The 17,428-nt window shown below is 41.6% G+C and overlaps 3 protein-coding genes across 4 annotated transcripts in view; 2 read left to right on the forward strand and 1 right to left on the reverse strand.

Moving 5' to 3' along the window:
• Window positions 1-6: 6 nt before the first annotated feature.
• Window positions 7-4,176, reverse strand: C26H19orf44 (chromosome 26 C19orf44 homolog). Its single transcript, XM_032203471.1, has 8 exons — window positions 4,142-4,176; window positions 3,334-3,972; window positions 2,735-3,092; window positions 2,394-2,470; window positions 1,556-2,024; window positions 1,278-1,370; window positions 994-1,160; window positions 7-614 (listed from the first exon to the last, which is right to left on the reverse strand). The coding sequence occupies exons 2-8, from the start codon at window positions 3,886-3,888 to the stop codon at window positions 528-530; spliced, it is 1,806 nt and encodes a 601-aa protein (XP_032059362.1). The 5' UTR covers window positions 3,889-3,972; window positions 4,142-4,176; the 3' UTR covers window positions 7-527.
• A 389-nt stretch (window positions 4,177-4,565) lies between these two features.
• On the forward strand, window positions 4,566-8,481 carry CALR3 (calreticulin 3). The gene is made up of 9 exons (XM_032203930.1): window positions 4,566-4,689; window positions 4,807-4,911; window positions 5,064-5,267; window positions 5,911-6,005; window positions 6,747-6,956; window positions 7,079-7,192; window positions 7,283-7,426; window positions 8,109-8,201; window positions 8,314-8,481. Exons 1-9 carry the CDS (start codon window positions 4,566-4,568, stop codon window positions 8,479-8,481), a joined length of 1,257 nt encoding a protein of 418 aa, XP_032059821.1.
• Window positions 8,482-9,875: 1,394 nt separating this feature from the next.
• EPS15L1 (epidermal growth factor receptor pathway substrate 15 like 1) overlaps window positions 9,876-17,428 on the forward strand; it is a 37,369-nt gene continuing 29,816 nt past the window's right edge. For both annotated transcript variants that reach the window (XM_032203500.1, XM_032203501.1), the window contains exons 1-6: window positions 9,876-9,923; window positions 14,690-14,731; window positions 14,953-15,042; window positions 15,403-15,450; window positions 16,146-16,241; window positions 16,857-16,919. In XM_032203500.1, the coding sequence (XP_032059391.1) occupies window positions 9,894-9,923; window positions 14,690-14,731; window positions 14,953-15,042; window positions 15,403-15,450; window positions 16,146-16,241; window positions 16,857-16,919 (369 nt within the window). In that variant the 5' untranslated portion in view covers window positions 9,876-9,893. The remainder of the gene's footprint in view (window positions 9,924-14,689; window positions 14,732-14,952; window positions 15,043-15,402; window positions 15,451-16,145; window positions 16,242-16,856; window positions 16,920-17,428) is intronic.

Here is a 17,428-nt window from a genome sequence, read left to right on the forward strand (position 1 = left end):
AAATAAAACAGTGGCTCAAAGTTGAGACTAAATGGATTCCAGCACTTTGGCTGTAAGCCTCCATTGTATTGAATTTACCTCAACATTGCATATGTTTGGTTTTGTAGTAACCTGATAGGTTTGCTCAAATAAGGCACTAAGGTCAGGATGGTATTTTTCTACTGTGATAACAGTCCGGGGTGCTTCATATATATTTTTCCTTTCTACCATGATCAGAGATAGATGAGCTATGTGATAAACACACAGGCTGTGCTGACTTCTCTAAAGGGAGTGGGATAAGTGTTTTCTTATTTATTTTTTTTCTGACCGCTGAGGTAGCCTGACTGATGGCATCTCTATCCTTCCATCATATACAGGAGCAAAAAAACAACCCACAGATGCAGGAAAATAAATTATATATTACAAGATACCAAACAGTTGGTACAAATCGTTCTAGTACAGTTTACAACTTTATCGGTACAGTTTGAAAGTGCTTCTTGTTGCAGCTTGAGCTTTGTAAAGGTAAATTTTACGTATTGCTGATAGATTCACAGTAGTTTATCCTCCTGTGCTTTCTGAATTTCTTTGCGTGCTTGTTCAAGTGTTAGAGGTGGAGATTTGTGATTCTTGATGTACTGCAAAAGAATTAATACACCATTTATCTGTGTAGATATTTATCATATATAATCTTTGTGTCACGCTACCTGCACTTTACTAGCAACAGGAACTGATGCTTCCATTGTAACATGACAAAGATCCTTCCTCATTTGTGAACAGCTAAAGGGTAGAGTAGAAAACTTATTCTTTTAAAACTATGGCTTCCAATAAGACTTTAGTTCTGTCTTTTTTACATAAATACTTGGCTTGCTCTTAATAGAGGGATGAATAATACAGTCTTCTACTATTAATTTATTCACTGTTAATACAATTAAAACTATGTGCTGCAAATATTAGAATTGTTTGGAAAGGACTATACATTTACTCTTATCTAGGCTGCTATCTAGTCTATCATACCTCTTTAGCCTCTTCTAGTGTGTGATAGTGGAACTTCTCATTCTCTAATGACTCCACCAGGCATAAATGAAGGTGCTGAATGTTCTCCACAAACCGCTGGGTCAACATCAAGTGCTGTTTTAGCATGGCATTTAAAACAAGCACTGATGGATTGTATGCTGTCAAGGCTGCAAGAAAGAAGAGTGTATGCTTAGTAACAGATTAGTCAGCTAGTAAGTGCTAAACAACCTGAGTAGGAATTTAAAACACAGTAAAATAGCATTAAGAAGTATGTTTTTCATTACCTTCTACTGCATCCATGCTGATGATGTGACTGGCAATAGGTACTGGATCAATGTAGCTGTTTCCCACAGGCGGGCCAAGTACTGCAGTGTTTGCTGTGTATAGGATAGAATTAGTTACTGGGTTTGGAGGGTTCGGTGTTAGAATTTGGTTTATCAGTTCTTCAAAACATCAGTACTTGAATTAACAACTATAGATTAATGCTGACTAGGTTAAAATATAACACATGAAAAAGCTCAAGACTGAAGAGGGCAGTATCTTGACTTAAACATGAACTTACTCTTTGACCAGCAATAGGTGAAGGGAGAATCCACTGTCTGAACTGCGGTTTCTTTTACAGTCACCCTGTGCACCCGTTCGTGCCTTTCTCTAGTACGCAAAGGTGTTGATGTTGAAGAAGATGGGTCTTTTCCAGAATACGTGCTACTCTCAGAATTTTCCTCTGACATTTCTGATACAGCTTCCCCATCTGTTGTGGACAGAGACTTTTCAAAGTCTTCAGAATATTCTGAATTAACAGTTCTCTCATCACGATCAGGATAATCCTGTCCCTGTCTAGAAAAATCTGCAGAAACTTCACCTAAATGTTCAGAGATACCAGCTTCAGTCACATTTTTTTCAGTATCCCCTTCAGGATTACTCACACCAATTACTGTACTTATTTTAAGAGAGAGTTGGTCCTTTTCCACCTGGAATGTATCTTTTTTTGGATTTCTGTTTGATTCTTGAGTAATTTCAATGTCTGCCCCCTGTAAAATCAAACAGCTGTATGTTAGAGGAATCAGCAGTACGTAACCATAACACGCCTTAATCTCTATCATTTTCACTGCATGTGACAGTCAGCTACTCCTTTATTAGGAGATAAAAACGTTGCTTTTCTGTGTCACTTTGCAAGCTTTACATTGTTGTCAGTTTAGTAAGGAAATGCAAAGACACACACAAAAAGAATTTGGTCAGGTTGCAGTAGACTGCAAAATCCTGACCTAACTTTACAGCTAGTGAGCCAGGCTCATCTCTGATAGCTTATGGGTAGAATAGAAGTATTTATTTTAGAACCTCCATCCTTCACCAAACGATGGCAGAACAGAGATATGAACTAGTATGGAACTTCTACTTACTTTCTGCTTGAATTCTGCCATCTCACTGGTGATATTTGATGCCAAATCATCAAGGCTCAGGATATTCAGCCTGAAGTCTGCAATTGAGCGACAAACCACCATGAGGCCTCACATGAAAGTTACAGTACACATCCATTAAGTGACAAAAAGAAAAAAAAAGTGTAATACTAAGAAGTAATAGTACGCAGTCACTGTTTAAATCTTTAAGTTAACAATGGCTCTTTCTAAATTCTAAATTAGGCTGCTGAATTCTTTCAAAGCAAGTATTTGCCCGTGCTTATTAGTAGATCATTAGTACAATTTGTGCCAGGTCTATCAAGACAACACCTGGGAAAGCTTACCATTTGAGCTTACGCTGGTTGAATCTTCTGCATCAGATGCTTTTGAAAATAAATCATCTAAAGATTTTATTTCACTTCCGTCACTTCCAAGTGATATTTGGGTTTGCTTGGCGTTGCCTGTTCTGGGCAAGGTCATTTTTACAGTATTGTCTTTCATAGAAGAAGATGGTGATTGAGATTTCATACCACGTAGTGCTGACAGGTTTCTGCTGGCTGGTGGAGGTGTCAATAAATCAACTGTACCAAAAACATTCTTCTCTAAGTCTTTGCTGTGACGAGAAGGTGCTTTGGATACCTCTGTCAGTGAAATTTCCTTATGAGACGGAGGAGACGTTCCTAATGAAACAGGAGCCTTACTCTTTTAAAGAACACAAAAAAGAGATTTATGTGTTACTTCATTTACTGTATGTGGATCACCAAAAAGAGAAAGAGATTATAATGGGTAAACCCAGTAGTTTTAGTGTGAATTGAAGCTAACACATCACAAGCAAGCTACACAGTATTAAAAACTATTTTCTGCTGTTAATAAATAGTGACATACCAATTAAAAATACCTTATAAAAGTGTAAACAACATAATCCAGTGAAGACTGTATTTACCTTTCCACTCCACTTAGAATCACTTGTACCAACCCTCTGATTCTCATTTCCACTGGGAAACTCCAGAGAGTTCTCCGTGAATTCTCTCTTTTCCTTTTTGCCTGTATCCAAACCAAGCTTTTGTTTAACCGTACCACTCTTTTTTGGGCTTTGGATGCTTTCATCTTCCATAGGACAGGCATTACTGATGGCTGCGTTCCTACTGGCTGTAGTGTAATTCTTCAGATATTTCTTGCCTCTTGCACTGCGCTCAAGACTGGAAGCAGATGAGAGGGGTTCTTCATCCAAAGGCTTCTGCCTGAAGTCAGCGTTTTGCAATGCCATCTGCTTCTTCCGATTCATGATTTTGCTTTCTAGCTGTGCCACCTTCCTCAGCGCTGAGCTTGATCGCGTGTGGGCAGTGCCACCCGGTGCGCTCTTTGCTACGCCTCTGTTCATTGCCTGCACGGCGCCTCCCAGCGCCTGGCACCGCTGGTTTCCCCGTACTTCCACATCCTGCACCTTGAGGAACCTGCTGCGGTGCCACGGCGCTCTTCCAGCCGCCTCCAACCCCATCTCTCCCACACGGAGGTCGCTGCCGGAGCGAGGAAGGAGCAAGGAAGGCCCGGCGGTTCTCCAGCGCTGCGCATCGCCGTGCCCCTGCCCGGAGGAGGACACGGAGTGAGGCTCCCGCGGCCGAGCCCTCAGAGGCAGAGCCGCCCGGACGGCACCCGTTCCCCCCGGCCCTCTGGCCGCCTCTTCCCGCCCCTCCTCCGCTGAGGGCTCTCCTCAGCGGCCGGGGATCCCCTTGTCGAGGCCGGGCCCTCACCTGCTCGCCGCCCACCGGCGCCCTCCCCGCCCGAGCGCTCGCAGCCATCTCGGGACGCGCTGAGGCGGTTGAGCGGGGCCGTATCCCGCAGACACCCACCCCCCAATATCCCGCCCCCTCATTGGCTCAGCGCTGAACCCCTCCAGCCCGCCGCCGAGCCTTGAGCTCAAACAGCCAATCACAATGAGGCATGCTGCCGCCCGGCAGTCAGAGCGCTGACTACAAGCCCCAGCATGCATCTCGCCGCGCGAGTACGTGCAAGCCGCTCCTCCCTCGGGGAGGCTAAACCAATCGAGTGGCGGCTAACAAGAAGCGGGGGGATGCTTAGCCAATCAGAGCCCGCCGTAGAACGGGCGGGCCCCGAAGGCGCGAAGCGGCGGCGCTGCTCTGGGCTGAGGCGCGAGGCCGCCGTCGTGTGAGGGCGATGGCGGCCGGGCCGGGCGGTGGCGGCGCCTTGAGGCGGGGGCTGGGGGCGCTCCTGCTCCTTGGGGCCTTGCTGGGGGCTGCCCGGGCCGCGGTGTATTTCCAGGAGCAGTTTCTGGATGGAGGTTGTGGGCGAGGGAGGGAGCGGTGGGGAGGAAGGGGACCCCCATCATGCTGTCCCCCCCCCCCATAACGGCCATTTTGTGTCCCCCTGTGGGCGCTGGTACCGCCCGGTGGGGCAGCTGGCTGGCAGAAGAGGTGGGTGCACTCCGAGTACAAGGCGGAAAGGCTGGGGACATTTAAACTCACGGCTGGGAAGTTCTACGGAGATCCAGTGAGAGATAAAGGTGTGTGGGTTTTGTGGAAAATACACCACAGAAGCCATCTCAGGAGCTGAGGATTGGTCTTTATAGCACCTGCCTGTGTGGCAATAGAAGTATTTTCTCCACAAATAGCAAGAAAAGCGAATGTTTGAATGTTATTCTAATTATCTTTACAGGTCTTCAAACTAGTGAGAACTCCAAATTTTATGCAATCTCCTCACGATTTAAGCCATTTAGTAACAAAGGGAAGACTCTGGTCATTCAATATACGGTGAAACATGAGCAAAAGATTGATTGTGGTGGGGGATACATTAAGATTTTTTCCTCAGACTTGGATCAGAAGAACCTGAGTGGAGATTCCCGTTATTATATAATGTTTGGTGAGTTTACTATTCTGCATTATGAAAATATTGCCACTGCTGTTGTGCAGCTTCTCAAGGAAGGTTGTTGAAATGGTAGGAAAAAATAATGAAGAGCTTCATAAAAAATAAGAATGCTGTGACTGTAAGCAGTTAGCTCTTTATGTTTGCAAAGAGGATAGCAAATAGTTAGCTCTTTATGTTTGCATGCATAGGATAAAAGTTGCTCAGCGAGATTTTTTTGAAGACCTTTACTTGAAGTAACGTTCTGTATGCTGTTATCTGCTCTTACATACATTCCTGTGTGATGTGGTGAAGTTTCTGGGTTTGTATCTAAGTGAAATTTGTCATTATGTAGGTCATGTGATTACAAAGTTATTCAGCTTATGCCACAGATAACTTATCTTGCCTGGATTTTTTTTTTTTTTTCCTTTTCTTGAGTCAAGGCTATAACAGAACTAAGCCTCAGACAAGACAAAATCTAATTCTAAGGTAGCTTTAGAGACTTCTGAATGGAAGCCACGTCATTCATTACAGATGGAATGGCATTCCACAGAAATCATTTGGAACGGGAGAGATGTCTAGTGGTGTTAGAAGGAAAAGTAAACAACCAGTATCTTTCTAAAAACAAGTTAAGGATGCAAAGCCTGTTATCTCTTTGTAGGGCCAGATATTTGTGGATCTGAGACAAAGAAAGTCCATGTTATTTTAAATTACAAGAATAAACCCCACCCAATCAAGAAACCAATCAGATGTAAGGTAAATGCACATTTCAAAGATAGATAAACTTTAAAATAACAAAACTAGAATAATATTAAGAACTAAAACCAAAAAATTCCACAATTCTAAAAACACAATTCCAAGCATATATCACCTTTGAGAAGTTGTCTTTCACCATATCTTAAAAATCATGTTAATTTTGGGACATCAGATATCTTGCAATTCACAATGTTTCTAGTTCAGTGATTGTGTTCATAATCACCTGACCCTGATATAGGGTGGAACAAGGTTGTAAGGCTGCTGTATGTTATTAAGAACTGTATGTCTTTCTATTTCTTTGTTGTAATTTAATTAAAGCATTTCTGAAAGAGACTGCTTTTTCTGGGATTGAAATGCAAGTTGCTAGTTATACTTTAAATATTTTTGTTCTCAAGCTATGCAGCAAACTTCATGTGCCTTTGCTTCAGCTATTTGGGGTGTAAATAACTTAGATAATCATTTTATATTCCACTATAGTCAATCTTGTGACATTTCCTTTTGCCAATCAGATGAGGACTGTTTTCTTGCAACCATTTTGTTTTGCTTATATCCAGAAGGGGAGGCTAGAAAACATACTTGGAAGCTACATTACATTAACTGTTTTCCCTCTACAGAAAACTTTTTTTTTTTCTTACTGTTTAGGAAAAAATCCATTAAAACTAGTAACTCTGATTCAAGGAAGTTCCAAAGAGCTGTATTTAAAGCTTTTAAAAGATTTTACTTGCTTTCTTTAAAACCCAGGTTGATGGATATACACATCTGTATACTTTGATTATAAGGCCAGATCAGACTTACGAAGTAAAAATTGATAATGAAGTGGCTGCATCAGGCAACTTAGAAGATGATTTAGATTTTTTGCCACCAAGGAAAATTAATGATCCAGCAGTGAAGAAACCCCATGACTGGGATGATCGAATCCAAATTGATGATCCAAATGACATCAAACCTGAGGTAACGGTCTCTTGAATCTGTACTCATTCTGCGTGATAGGGTTATTTGGGTTCTGCTGAGACTGATGTAGTTGAACTGTGCACTAGTTCTGCTTTCTTTAACCTTTCTGTGCCTTTTTTAAGGATTGGGATGAACCTGAATACATCATGGACACTAGTGCTGAGAAACCTGAAGACTGGAATGATTCTGTGAATGGAAAATGGAGTTACCCTATGATCAAGAATCCTCTATACAGAGTATAAATAGTCCTGTAGATCTAGTTATGGATACCATGTTAAGCAGCTTTTCTTTCCCTCACTGTATTCAGAATATGCGGTTTATCCTAGGGGGAGTGGCAACCAAGGCAGATTGATAACCCAAATTACAGAGGGGTTTGGCCTCACCCAAAGATTGACAATCCAAATTACTCGCCGGATTACAATATCTACAGTTTTGAAAACATCAGCATTATTGGACTAGATATCTGGCAGGTGAGTTGAGTTTACTGCAGATAGTGGAAAATAAAGAACTTTTTTTCACTGGCTGTGTGGCAGTTCGTTTACCCTTTGAATGTAAGCATTATCTGTTATTTTGGAATCTTTGATGGACAGAGGTATTAACTTGCTTTTATTTAAATATATATACAAAACTGCAAAGTATTTAAAAAAGAAAAATGCATTGGTCTTCTGTTGTAGTTGTTTCTTGGTTCATAGCCATGTACAGATAAGTAAGGGGCCTAAACTGATCTGTGTGAGTGTTGGAAAGTATGACTTACTCCACCTGACTTGGGATTCATAGCAGAGGCTTCAGGCAGCTCAGTTACTCCTTTCTCAAAGGTTAACAAGGAGAAATCTGCCCTCTGGAGGCCCTTCTGAGGTATTCCTCTGCCTCAGGTTTCCTAACTAGCTAGAATTGAAACTTAAAATTTCTATGAGCAGTAAAGTATCTAAAGTGTAATTAAGTTGTTTCAATTCTTGAAAATAGTTTTCCAAAACCAGAGAGAATTCTTTATCAAATTCTGCAAAAAGCTATGGGGTTCTTAACGTGTTTTCTATCTATTAAATACATACTACAAACATTATTAGAAGAATGAAACTAGAACCATAAAGGAATAAGAGGCGTCTTGTGTTTTTTTTTTTTTCTTTTTTTTTTTTTTCCCCTCTTTCCTCAAAGGTGAGAGCTGGCACAATTTTTGACAACTTCTTGATAACAGATGATGAGGATTATGCAGAAGACTTTGGAGATGAAACATGGGGAGAAACAAAGGTAGTACATGAAATTTATTGTTTATTTTGGTTCTTGATTGTCACACCTTAAAAATTCTGTTGAATCTGAGCAAGATCCTATTGGTGCACAAAAATGAAATCTTTAATATTAGGATCCCGAAAAGGAAATGAACATCAGGCAGACTGAGGAGGAGCAGGAGAGAGAAAGGGTCATAGAAGAAAAATACTTTGAGGAACGGTTTAAGAAAAAAATAAAGGAAAAAAGAAAATCTCAAAGAGATCGAGTGATGAGGAGCTCTATCAAGAAAGAAGAGCTTTAATTATGTGAAAGACACTTTTTTTCCCAATTATCTCTATAAAGATTTTGATGTTTTGCTAACAGCTTGTTGAAATTTGCATTGTTGAAGCTGTATTAAGGCTGGACTTAAAAATATTTTGTGAACTTTGAGTTTTGTTATAAAGTACTATGATGTACTTTAAATGTTATTAAAAATTTACCTTTTATTGCAATTGTATTAAATACATTTTAAGTGTTACATTAAAAGCACCATTTTTGGAACTGTTTTACAGTTTTTTCATAATTTAATATTAAAATTAATGCTCATTTTGAGGAGATCAAAATGAGCGTTTTGTTACTTCATTAAAGGATTTTGCATGTCAGATGTGTAAAGTGTGTTTCACTACATACTTCAAACTAAGAAGATAAACTTAGAAGGATTTCTGAACCAGGAACCACTGCATATTTTTGACCTCTTGTAACTTGTTCTTTTAACTTTGTTCAGTCACTTGTATCACGTGTCCTTCCTTCTTTTCTCTTGTCTTTTTGCTCTTCTGCATTTCTAGGTGTGGGCTTTTTCTTTCCTTTTCTTAAAAGTAATGCCATGAATTTAGCTAAAACTGAAGCTAGAGTCATAATTTTTTGTCTGCTACTTAGCTCCCCTGCAGCTGCCTCAACAGTTCAGTGTAGTAAGGAAATGGGGAGTGGAAGGAGCAGTGGAAGCTCAGTTTCTGGCCTGTGGTGCAATTGAGGTCAAATTCCTTCACTTATCTTAGTCCTGCACCCTGTAAGACAACTTGCAATGACCCTATGGAGTAAAGAATTTTTACAGGCACTGAAAAACAATCCACTGACAGTTTTTAGTTCTTTTCCTACGTCAGTTCCTCTTGGTTTAGCTTTTATATGACTGCACTGACCAGCCTTGTTCAGGCTGCTCTTTGATATCTGTACTGTCCAGGCAGGGAGTCATTAACCCTGTTATATTTGATGCTGAATGTTGTATCAGAAACCTGAGGCAGCTTAACTGGGTGAAGTCTGTATCCGTAAGGTTTTGTGTAACCAAGTCAAAAGCTAACTTGGCCGCAGCTCATCCAGCTAAAAGGCTGATCAGTGAGTTACCTGCACCAACGCTCCCTAAGGCAGCTCCTACCTTCCCTAGCCCTACTTCATCCCCACCGTAGAGCTGGGTCACCGCCAGCTTCGCTTGAGGCAGCTGGAGCGGAGCCACGGCGGGGAGCTAAACCGACTGCGGGCCTTCACCGCCACCTCAACCCCCGCTCCTCGGGGCGGGGACGGCTGCCGGAGCCCGATAAGCCGCGGCCCCTCTCACTGAGGGTGGTGGCAGCGGCGGCGGAGCAGGCCCCGGAGGCCCGGCGGTGCCTCCCGCCGCCGCTCTCCCCGCCTTCCCCCGCCTTTTCCCCCGCCCCGGCCGCTGCCCGAATCAGCGGGAGGAAGATGGCGGCGCTCATCCCCCTCAGCCAGCAGGTAACCGGCCCGGCCCGGCCCTGCGGCGCCTCAGCCTGGGGGGGGTGCTGAAGGGAGGCGCTGGCCCCCGGGGACCGGCGGCCGGGAGCAGCTCGGGGTGGGGGAGCGGGGAGCGGGCACTGCCCCGCGGGGCTCCCTCCTCCGGGCTCGCGGCGGGGAGCAGGCCCCGCTTGTCGTCCCCAGTGGGTCGGGTTGGGGCTGGGCAGAGCCCCCCCGGGCCCGGCCGTTGCTGTAGGGGCACAAAAGGCGGCGGCGCCTTCCCCTCATGGAGGCCCCGGGGTTGGAGGGGAGCCGGGGCAGGGCTGAAGGGGACTTGAGGCACGGCGCCCCTTTCGCCTGGTTGTAACGCGGGGTGGTTCCTGCTTCGGCTCTCGGGGTGTCACGGCTGTTGTTTAGTGTTTGGGAGGCGCCACAGGAGGCTCCGGGATGAGGGAAGGAGAAGAAGGGGCTCACCCGGCAGCTGCAGGCTTTGGGGGGCCAGGGGAGCGCCCCGAGCTTTGGAGCTGGGCTCTGCCCAGGGTCAGCCTGCCCCAGTGCTGAGCTGTGCCTCGGCATTTGGGATGCTTGTCCAGAATCCTGTTGTTGCTGTCATTAGGGTTTTTGATGAATTCCTCACCGAAGGAATCAGCTTGATCAGCTTGAGCGCTGCGTCTTCTTTTTTTATAGCGTGAAGATATTCGATTTGTTTCCTGTAAAACAATAAAAACAAATTAATCCCTCCAATGCCTTGAAACAAAAACTGTTTTCTGCATTGTGTCTAGGCCAGGCAGGCATTTAGAACAACTGCTACTAGTTCAAATTATTCAAATACGTCTATTTCCATCCAATAATCAACTCTCATTCGTGACATTGAAAATTTCTCTCTCAGTGAGGCTACATTATGTTTAGATGACACGTAATTTGTAGTGCCTCTTATTAAGAGAGAATACTGCTTTTTAGCTTTTGGAAAGCAGTAAGTCCTGATTAACATCTGTTTAATTAAAAGAACGTGTTCAGAAACATCTGAACATCCATGAACATACAAGCTATTAGCCAGAGTTTTTGAGTCAAGCAATCTGGTGCGAAATGTATGTAGAAAATAAGCTCTGGACACGGAAGAGTTTGTTGTTGTTGTGGAATAGCTGTAGTACATCAGTAAAAACGCATCAAATATTTATTATACTAGAAATTGCGCTGCTTTGTTGTGCGAATTATAATTGCATGAATGGTATTTTCTCTTGTATAGCATAATACATTATCTCAAAAAAGGGCCTTCTGCATATATATGTGTTATTTTGAAGTTTTTTAACAACTAGTTCATTGGAAGTGTTTTCAAAAGAATTACTTCTTTTCTATAGTGAATTGTCAAGAATAATTTAGCTGTAGTCAGGGCAGTAAACAAGGAATTAGTAAAATTCTTTTAACGGCCTCAATTACACGATTATTACAAAGATATCTGCTAGTTATAATAAATGCCAGACAATGGTATTAAGAGAAATAGGACAGGTTACATGCACCATAATGCTGAAGCACGTTCATTCAGTTATATACAAGAATATTGAAATCAATATACTAGGAGTCATAAACAGTATGCGTAATTCAGGCATGTGAAAGTGTTTGTTTATATTTGTTTTCACAAATGAATTTAATTATAGCGTTCTTCCTGTTCTATGAAGCTACATTTTTGTGAAGGAAAAATTCAGATGTCTAACCTACAGTATGCAAGATACTTAAAAACAAATCTCAGCTGTCTTCGTGCAAGCACAAAAAGAGTTGAAGAACAAGTACATAAAATCAGTTCTTGGTGTTAAATAGCAACGGGAACCGGTTTTGATTTACCTTTGATAACTTTATTTTCCTGAATATTTGGCCGCCTTATCTCCAGTCTTTCCACTGTGCAGGCATGTGCGATTTACAGCCTCTGAAGGTTACAGAGAGTTGTGTTAGAGATATTGGGACAGTGCGGATCGTTTCGTAGCTCTGTCTTTTGAGACAGCTCAGGATACTCAGCAAGCAGAGTAAAGGCGAAGGTAATCTTTCTGGGGCAGCAGCAATCTTCTTTTGGCTTTCATCTCTGTGGGACACCCATGTTTTTCTCTTTTCAAAGTACCTATTCTCATCCACCTTGTGATGTGACGAGCAGCCAGAAGAAAGTTGTGAATCAGGAGGGCAACAAAGAAAATGGTTCCTCTGGTGCAGGGTCCTTTGTGGCCCAGATGTGACCTCAGCGAAGAGGAGCTGGTTTAGTATCAGTTTATTAATACTACTAAACTAATTAGTTTAATAATTGTTCTGGTGGCAGCAGCTTACTCCTTCCTGCCTTTTCTCCCAGATCTGTGTTAAGGGACATGGAGGTGCATCCGTGTGTGTACTGCGGAGCGTGTGTACCAGGTCTGCCATCAGAGATTTTGAACTTCACATTTGCTCAGGAAATCATTTAGAGGTGAAACAGCAAGGCACAACAGTTGTGAGGTTTCTGCTTGGGAGACAGTGCAAAGCATTGGTCCTAGGTGACATTTTTGGGAAGATGGAGTAGGCGCAGACACCAGTGTTGTCACACGAGCTGCTGTATAACAGGTTATAGCCGTTAGCTACTCATCAGCTGCGAACCCTTCAAAACATGTCTGATTGCCAACATTAACGTGTGATGTTTGTTCTTTATCAGCTGATGTCATCAAGTCGCAGAATAATCTTGAACGATGGTGAGGTAGTCACGCGTGCTGATGGGTGGCTAGGCGGCTATGCTATTTTTATCAGTTGAGCCCATTTTGTCTGGTCTGCTTCGTCACAGAAAAGCAGTCATTTAGGTAAATCGGTCAGAAAGGCTTTGGCTCTGTAAAATTCTGCAAGTAGTGGAGCGTTGGAGTGCTTTCTGGCAGCACTTGGATGCATTCGCATTGCCGTAGAGGAAACCTTGCAGCATTTAGGCACAACACCCTGGATTCCTGCCGCCTCCATCAGGTAAGTCAGCCGAATGTCGTGGCTGACAGCATCAAGTGAGGATGGGAAGACGTCTGGTGACGGGGTGAGGTCATTCCATGGGGCTGCTGGAGCGGTTTGCTCTCAGTCTTGGTATGAATCCAGTTTCTGCGTGCTCTAGGAAACTTGCCAAATTGGTTAGAGGAGCTTGGAGTTGGTCTCTGGCTAGCTGCTCTGATTTTTCTGAGAAATGAGGGGTGTATGGCTGGGTGGAAGCTGGCTAAAACACACGACATTTTTTTGAGAGATGGACAGACCATTTCCTATTTCCTCCTTTTCTCTGAACGATGTGTTTCCTGCTTTGGACAGGAACGCGGGGCTTAACTATGCCGTTCATTTACAAGCCGGCAGAAAGATGAGTCAGGTTTATGAGTTATGGTCGCAGCTTTCTTACTCTGAACTGCTTTGCAGCTTCCAGAAGAACAAGAGCATGTCGTGATGTTGGCGAACGCAGTGCCTTATTTTGCACATGGAGTTAAGTGGAGTGCCTTCAAGATGTTTAAGAAAGTCCTCAAAACGTGTGACCTTGCTAGCCAGGTAGAATAATTGACATTCCAAGAGCTCATTGCTTGCTTGCCTTTGATTAATAGAGGCTGGCTATTTGGGATAGCTCCTTAAATTAAGATTTGGCATGTTTATTGTAAACTTACAGGAAGGTCCTCTTTGCATCAAATGAAGTTTTATACTTCTTGTCAGTCTTCATTTTATTTTGTCACATTTCCGTCTCCCTTCCCATCAGAGTAGGCAGAAAATCCAGAAGTCCCCGTGGGTGATGAGGAAGAAGATGGCATTTGGGAGGTGACAGAGTGAGCATGAAGTCATCATTCGTCAGGTGTCTGACTTATGTCCTGTAGGACATCCCAAGCAGGCTTTGGGGTGTTTCAACATCCCTGCGCCTCAGTCGCTGAACTCTTGGGTTGCTTTGTCATTGGTTTTCTAAGGCCTCTAACAGCCATAAGGAGTGACTTGTTTGAGATGGAGGTTGGGCTGTAATTTTTTTTTGCTGTTGGCATTGAGGCAGAAGTGTGGAGGTGTGACCTTTGTGTGACGCGAACTTGTGTGCCCAGAGCAGGAGGTAAAGGGGAAGGTGGGTTTGGGGGCGTCTGCCCTTCTGGCGTTTCTGCTCTCACTTCCTTGGAATGTCATCAAGAGGGAAGAGGAATCTGCTTGTTTAATACACTAAGGCAGGGCCTTGTGTTTGCTGCTTTTGTTGTAATGCAATGGTAACATCAAGTTGAAATCTTCAAACAGCAATGCCAGGGAATTGCAACATCTGTTAATTAACCATACCATTTTTTAAACTCTGTTTCTTTTTAAGATCATTAAAAAAAATAGACGCGGGTATATTTTGATAGCAGGGCTGTGTGTGTATAATTGTTTGCTGAAAATACTCCATAAATATATATATACGTGATGTAGGAGGTCGTCAAGTCAGTGTTATGATCAAAACTCTACCTTTAATTTTAGTAAGTCTCAAACTGTCACCTGAAATACCTTGGCAAATAGTTCAAAGCTGTTCAACAAAACCTTGTACCGTATAGTGTTAGGAGTGAGTAAAAGTGAGTGTAATTGTCAATGTTGGTGAATGGGAAGGTGATGAGTCTGTTGGCTGCAAAGTTTGGGGGGATCAGTGCATTTTGTTCCAAACTTGGTAACTGAAATCTGAGCAAATTAACTTTATTATTATTTTTTTAAATCTTTGATAGAAGTAATACACAAAGTAGTATGTACTGATTTTTTATTTATTTCAATTGGTAAAGGTAGGCTATTTGTGATTGAAATTCATTTTCTTCTCTCCTATTTTTCAGTTTTCAACTGGAAATCCATTATATGAAACTTATTACAAACAGGTAGGTTTTTAAAAAGATTAAAAAATAAAGTACAATTTCCTTTACCCAAGATTTCCCTCTCTTTTCTTCCCCTTTTCCCATGCTAAACTTCTGTAAATTCTCTCTGCTGAGTGGTAGCCACGTGCTTGTATAACTTTTGAATTAGAGATAAGAGATTTCATTTCTCATCTCTGCTTTCATGGCAGACGTGCTTCTGTTGAATGTAAATTTTTGTCTTTCAGGTAGATCCAGCATACACGGGGAGAGTTGGGGCAAGTGAAGCGGCGTTGTTTCTTAAAAAGTCTGGTCTCTCCGATATTATCCTTGGGAAAGTAAGTTGAAGGACTTAGACAATGTTGTGCAGTAATTATCTACGCGCTTGTTAAACTGCAGCTAAGATTGAACAGAAGGGGTTTGCAGATGTGAATGCAGTGGAATGTAAACCCAATCCTTTGAACATTATGTTAACCACAGATTAGTAATAGTTCCAAGGTCTTGGTCTGAGTTTTGTTGGATTCAGTAAGGGGACACTGTCTTTTGTGTAACATTTTTGTTGTTAACCTGAGAATTTAATAACATTATATTTCATAACTTGAAAGCTGCAATGAACAGTTCAAGAAGACATTCAGTATGAAGTGTTGAGCTGAGTTAAATTTTAAAGTTACAATGGCTTTTATTTTGTATCTCCACAGATATGGGATTTGGCTGACCCAGAAGGGAAAGGGTACTTGGATAAACAGGTAAATAAAATGTACCTGTAAACTTCTTGTCTTACTTTTCTTGATTCAAGAAAGTCCTGATATCCATAATAATTATTCTTAGCCTTTTTTTTTTTTTTTGTAAGTTTTCATTTACAAGATGAAGTTTTTTTTTCTAGTGCTGCTCATATCCAAGTGTATTAACTCAGTGAGGCTGCTGGAGAACTTTTGTTCTCATTTTCTTTTCCTATTGGTTTGTAAATAATCACTGTGTATGATATAGATACATAGTCATTGAAACTAATGAACACCAACCATGACTTTAGGACCTATTTTAGAAATCTTTCTTGCATGGAAAAAAGTAACCAGCATTATTAAAAATGGCTTGGAATATAAATTCTCTGTGTAAACATGCAGATATGGAACATCATTCATTTGTTTTCTGAATATTATTAATTCATAAGAAAAAATGTTAAAAATAGCTATGGAACAGTCCTTCTTAAGAACGAGCTTTGATTTTTTTTTTTTTTTTCTCTTTGTTTCATGTTTTTGTAAAGTCTTTCTTGAATCATCTTTAAAAGTGGTGAGGTAGTTGGTGCTGTGCATTTAACTGAGTGGGGCTCTGCATCTGTTTTTTCCATACTTAAGGGAACATGTACACTGTTATTGTGTTGTATGTATTGGAGAGTGTGAAAAAACTGCTTGCTTATTTTAATAGAAAGCACTATTGTTTGTAGGGTTTCTATGTCGCATTGCGCCTTGTAGCATGTGCACAGAATGGCCATGATGTTAACCTGAGCAATCTGAACTTGACTGTGCCACCTCCTAAATTTGTAAGTAATATGTACATGAATGTATGTATGTACTATATGAGAGCTAAACCTTCAGCTGAAATACTGGAATCACCTGTCTCATAAATGTCATGGTTCTGAGACTTCAGGTTGCTGTCAGACTGTTCCTTAAGACAGCTGCAGTCATGTCTGCAACCGTCCTGTCTTCCTGAGTAATATGTTCCAGCCCCTTCCTGGACTCCAAAATTAGTGCAAGTTTAACTACGGTCAGCTTGTTCAGGGAGCTGATGTGGCTGAAACCTAAATTAATCAAAAATATATATGTAAAAGTAATTTTAAAGAGATTATTTTGGGACTGGATCATCAGTAAAGGGCATGACTGCAGCTTTGCCTACATAAGCTGATGTGGAACTGTACCTTAGCTTGTCTTAGTTCTGGGGCTGGGGACCTAGTGAACAGTGTCCTCATCCAAGTACTGTGACAGTACAAGTTAGTACGACATATTTTTTTAATTTGGATATATATACAGCTCTTCTTCTTTTTTTTTTTTTCAGTGTAGTTAAGCTTCATGCCTGTAACCGTCTCTTAAAGCATTTAGTAAGGATTAGAGACAAATGTGTTTGTGTATGTATAAAAAAAATAAATCTTTCATTTTAGCATGACACTAGCAGTCCCTTGCTGATCACGCCACCTTCATCAGAGACTCACTGGGCTGTTAGGGTAAGTGTAAAAGACAACACATTCCATCCATTCTTTAAAAGTAAATATTTTCTTTGTCTGTAATTTTTGCAGTGAGACAATTTTGTATCAAATATATTTCCCATTTCAAAAGTCCTTCCTTTGCAGTCTTTCCTACTCAGTGCACAATAGAGAATATTGAGCTACAGTTTTATGTTTGAAATAAGTATTAAACAAACCTTTGACAACCCCTGATGTGATGCTTTTAAGACACAATGAATTTTAATCTTCTGCCTACATTTCTTCCAGAATCCTAATAGTAGGCACTTTCGTGTTTGTATAAGGAACCCCACTGAGAATAGTGAAGCATTTCATCAAATCCATCCTGAAGTATTAATTTAAAGCTTGAGTTCATATGTTCTAGTATAGCATTCAGTGATACACACAATATATATCACTGGAATAAAGTAACTTTTGATACATACATTGGAATATTTGTATTTAGGCACTTTCAGATTCAAACGTTTTCCAAAATCGCTTCTAAAGTTGAT

Source organism: Aythya fuligula, chromosome 26, assembly GCF_009819795.1.
Source record: "Aythya fuligula isolate bAytFul2 chromosome 26, bAytFul2.pri, whole genome shotgun sequence".
Classification (NCBI taxonomy): domain Eukaryota; kingdom Metazoa; phylum Chordata; class Aves; order Anseriformes; family Anatidae; genus Aythya; species Aythya fuligula.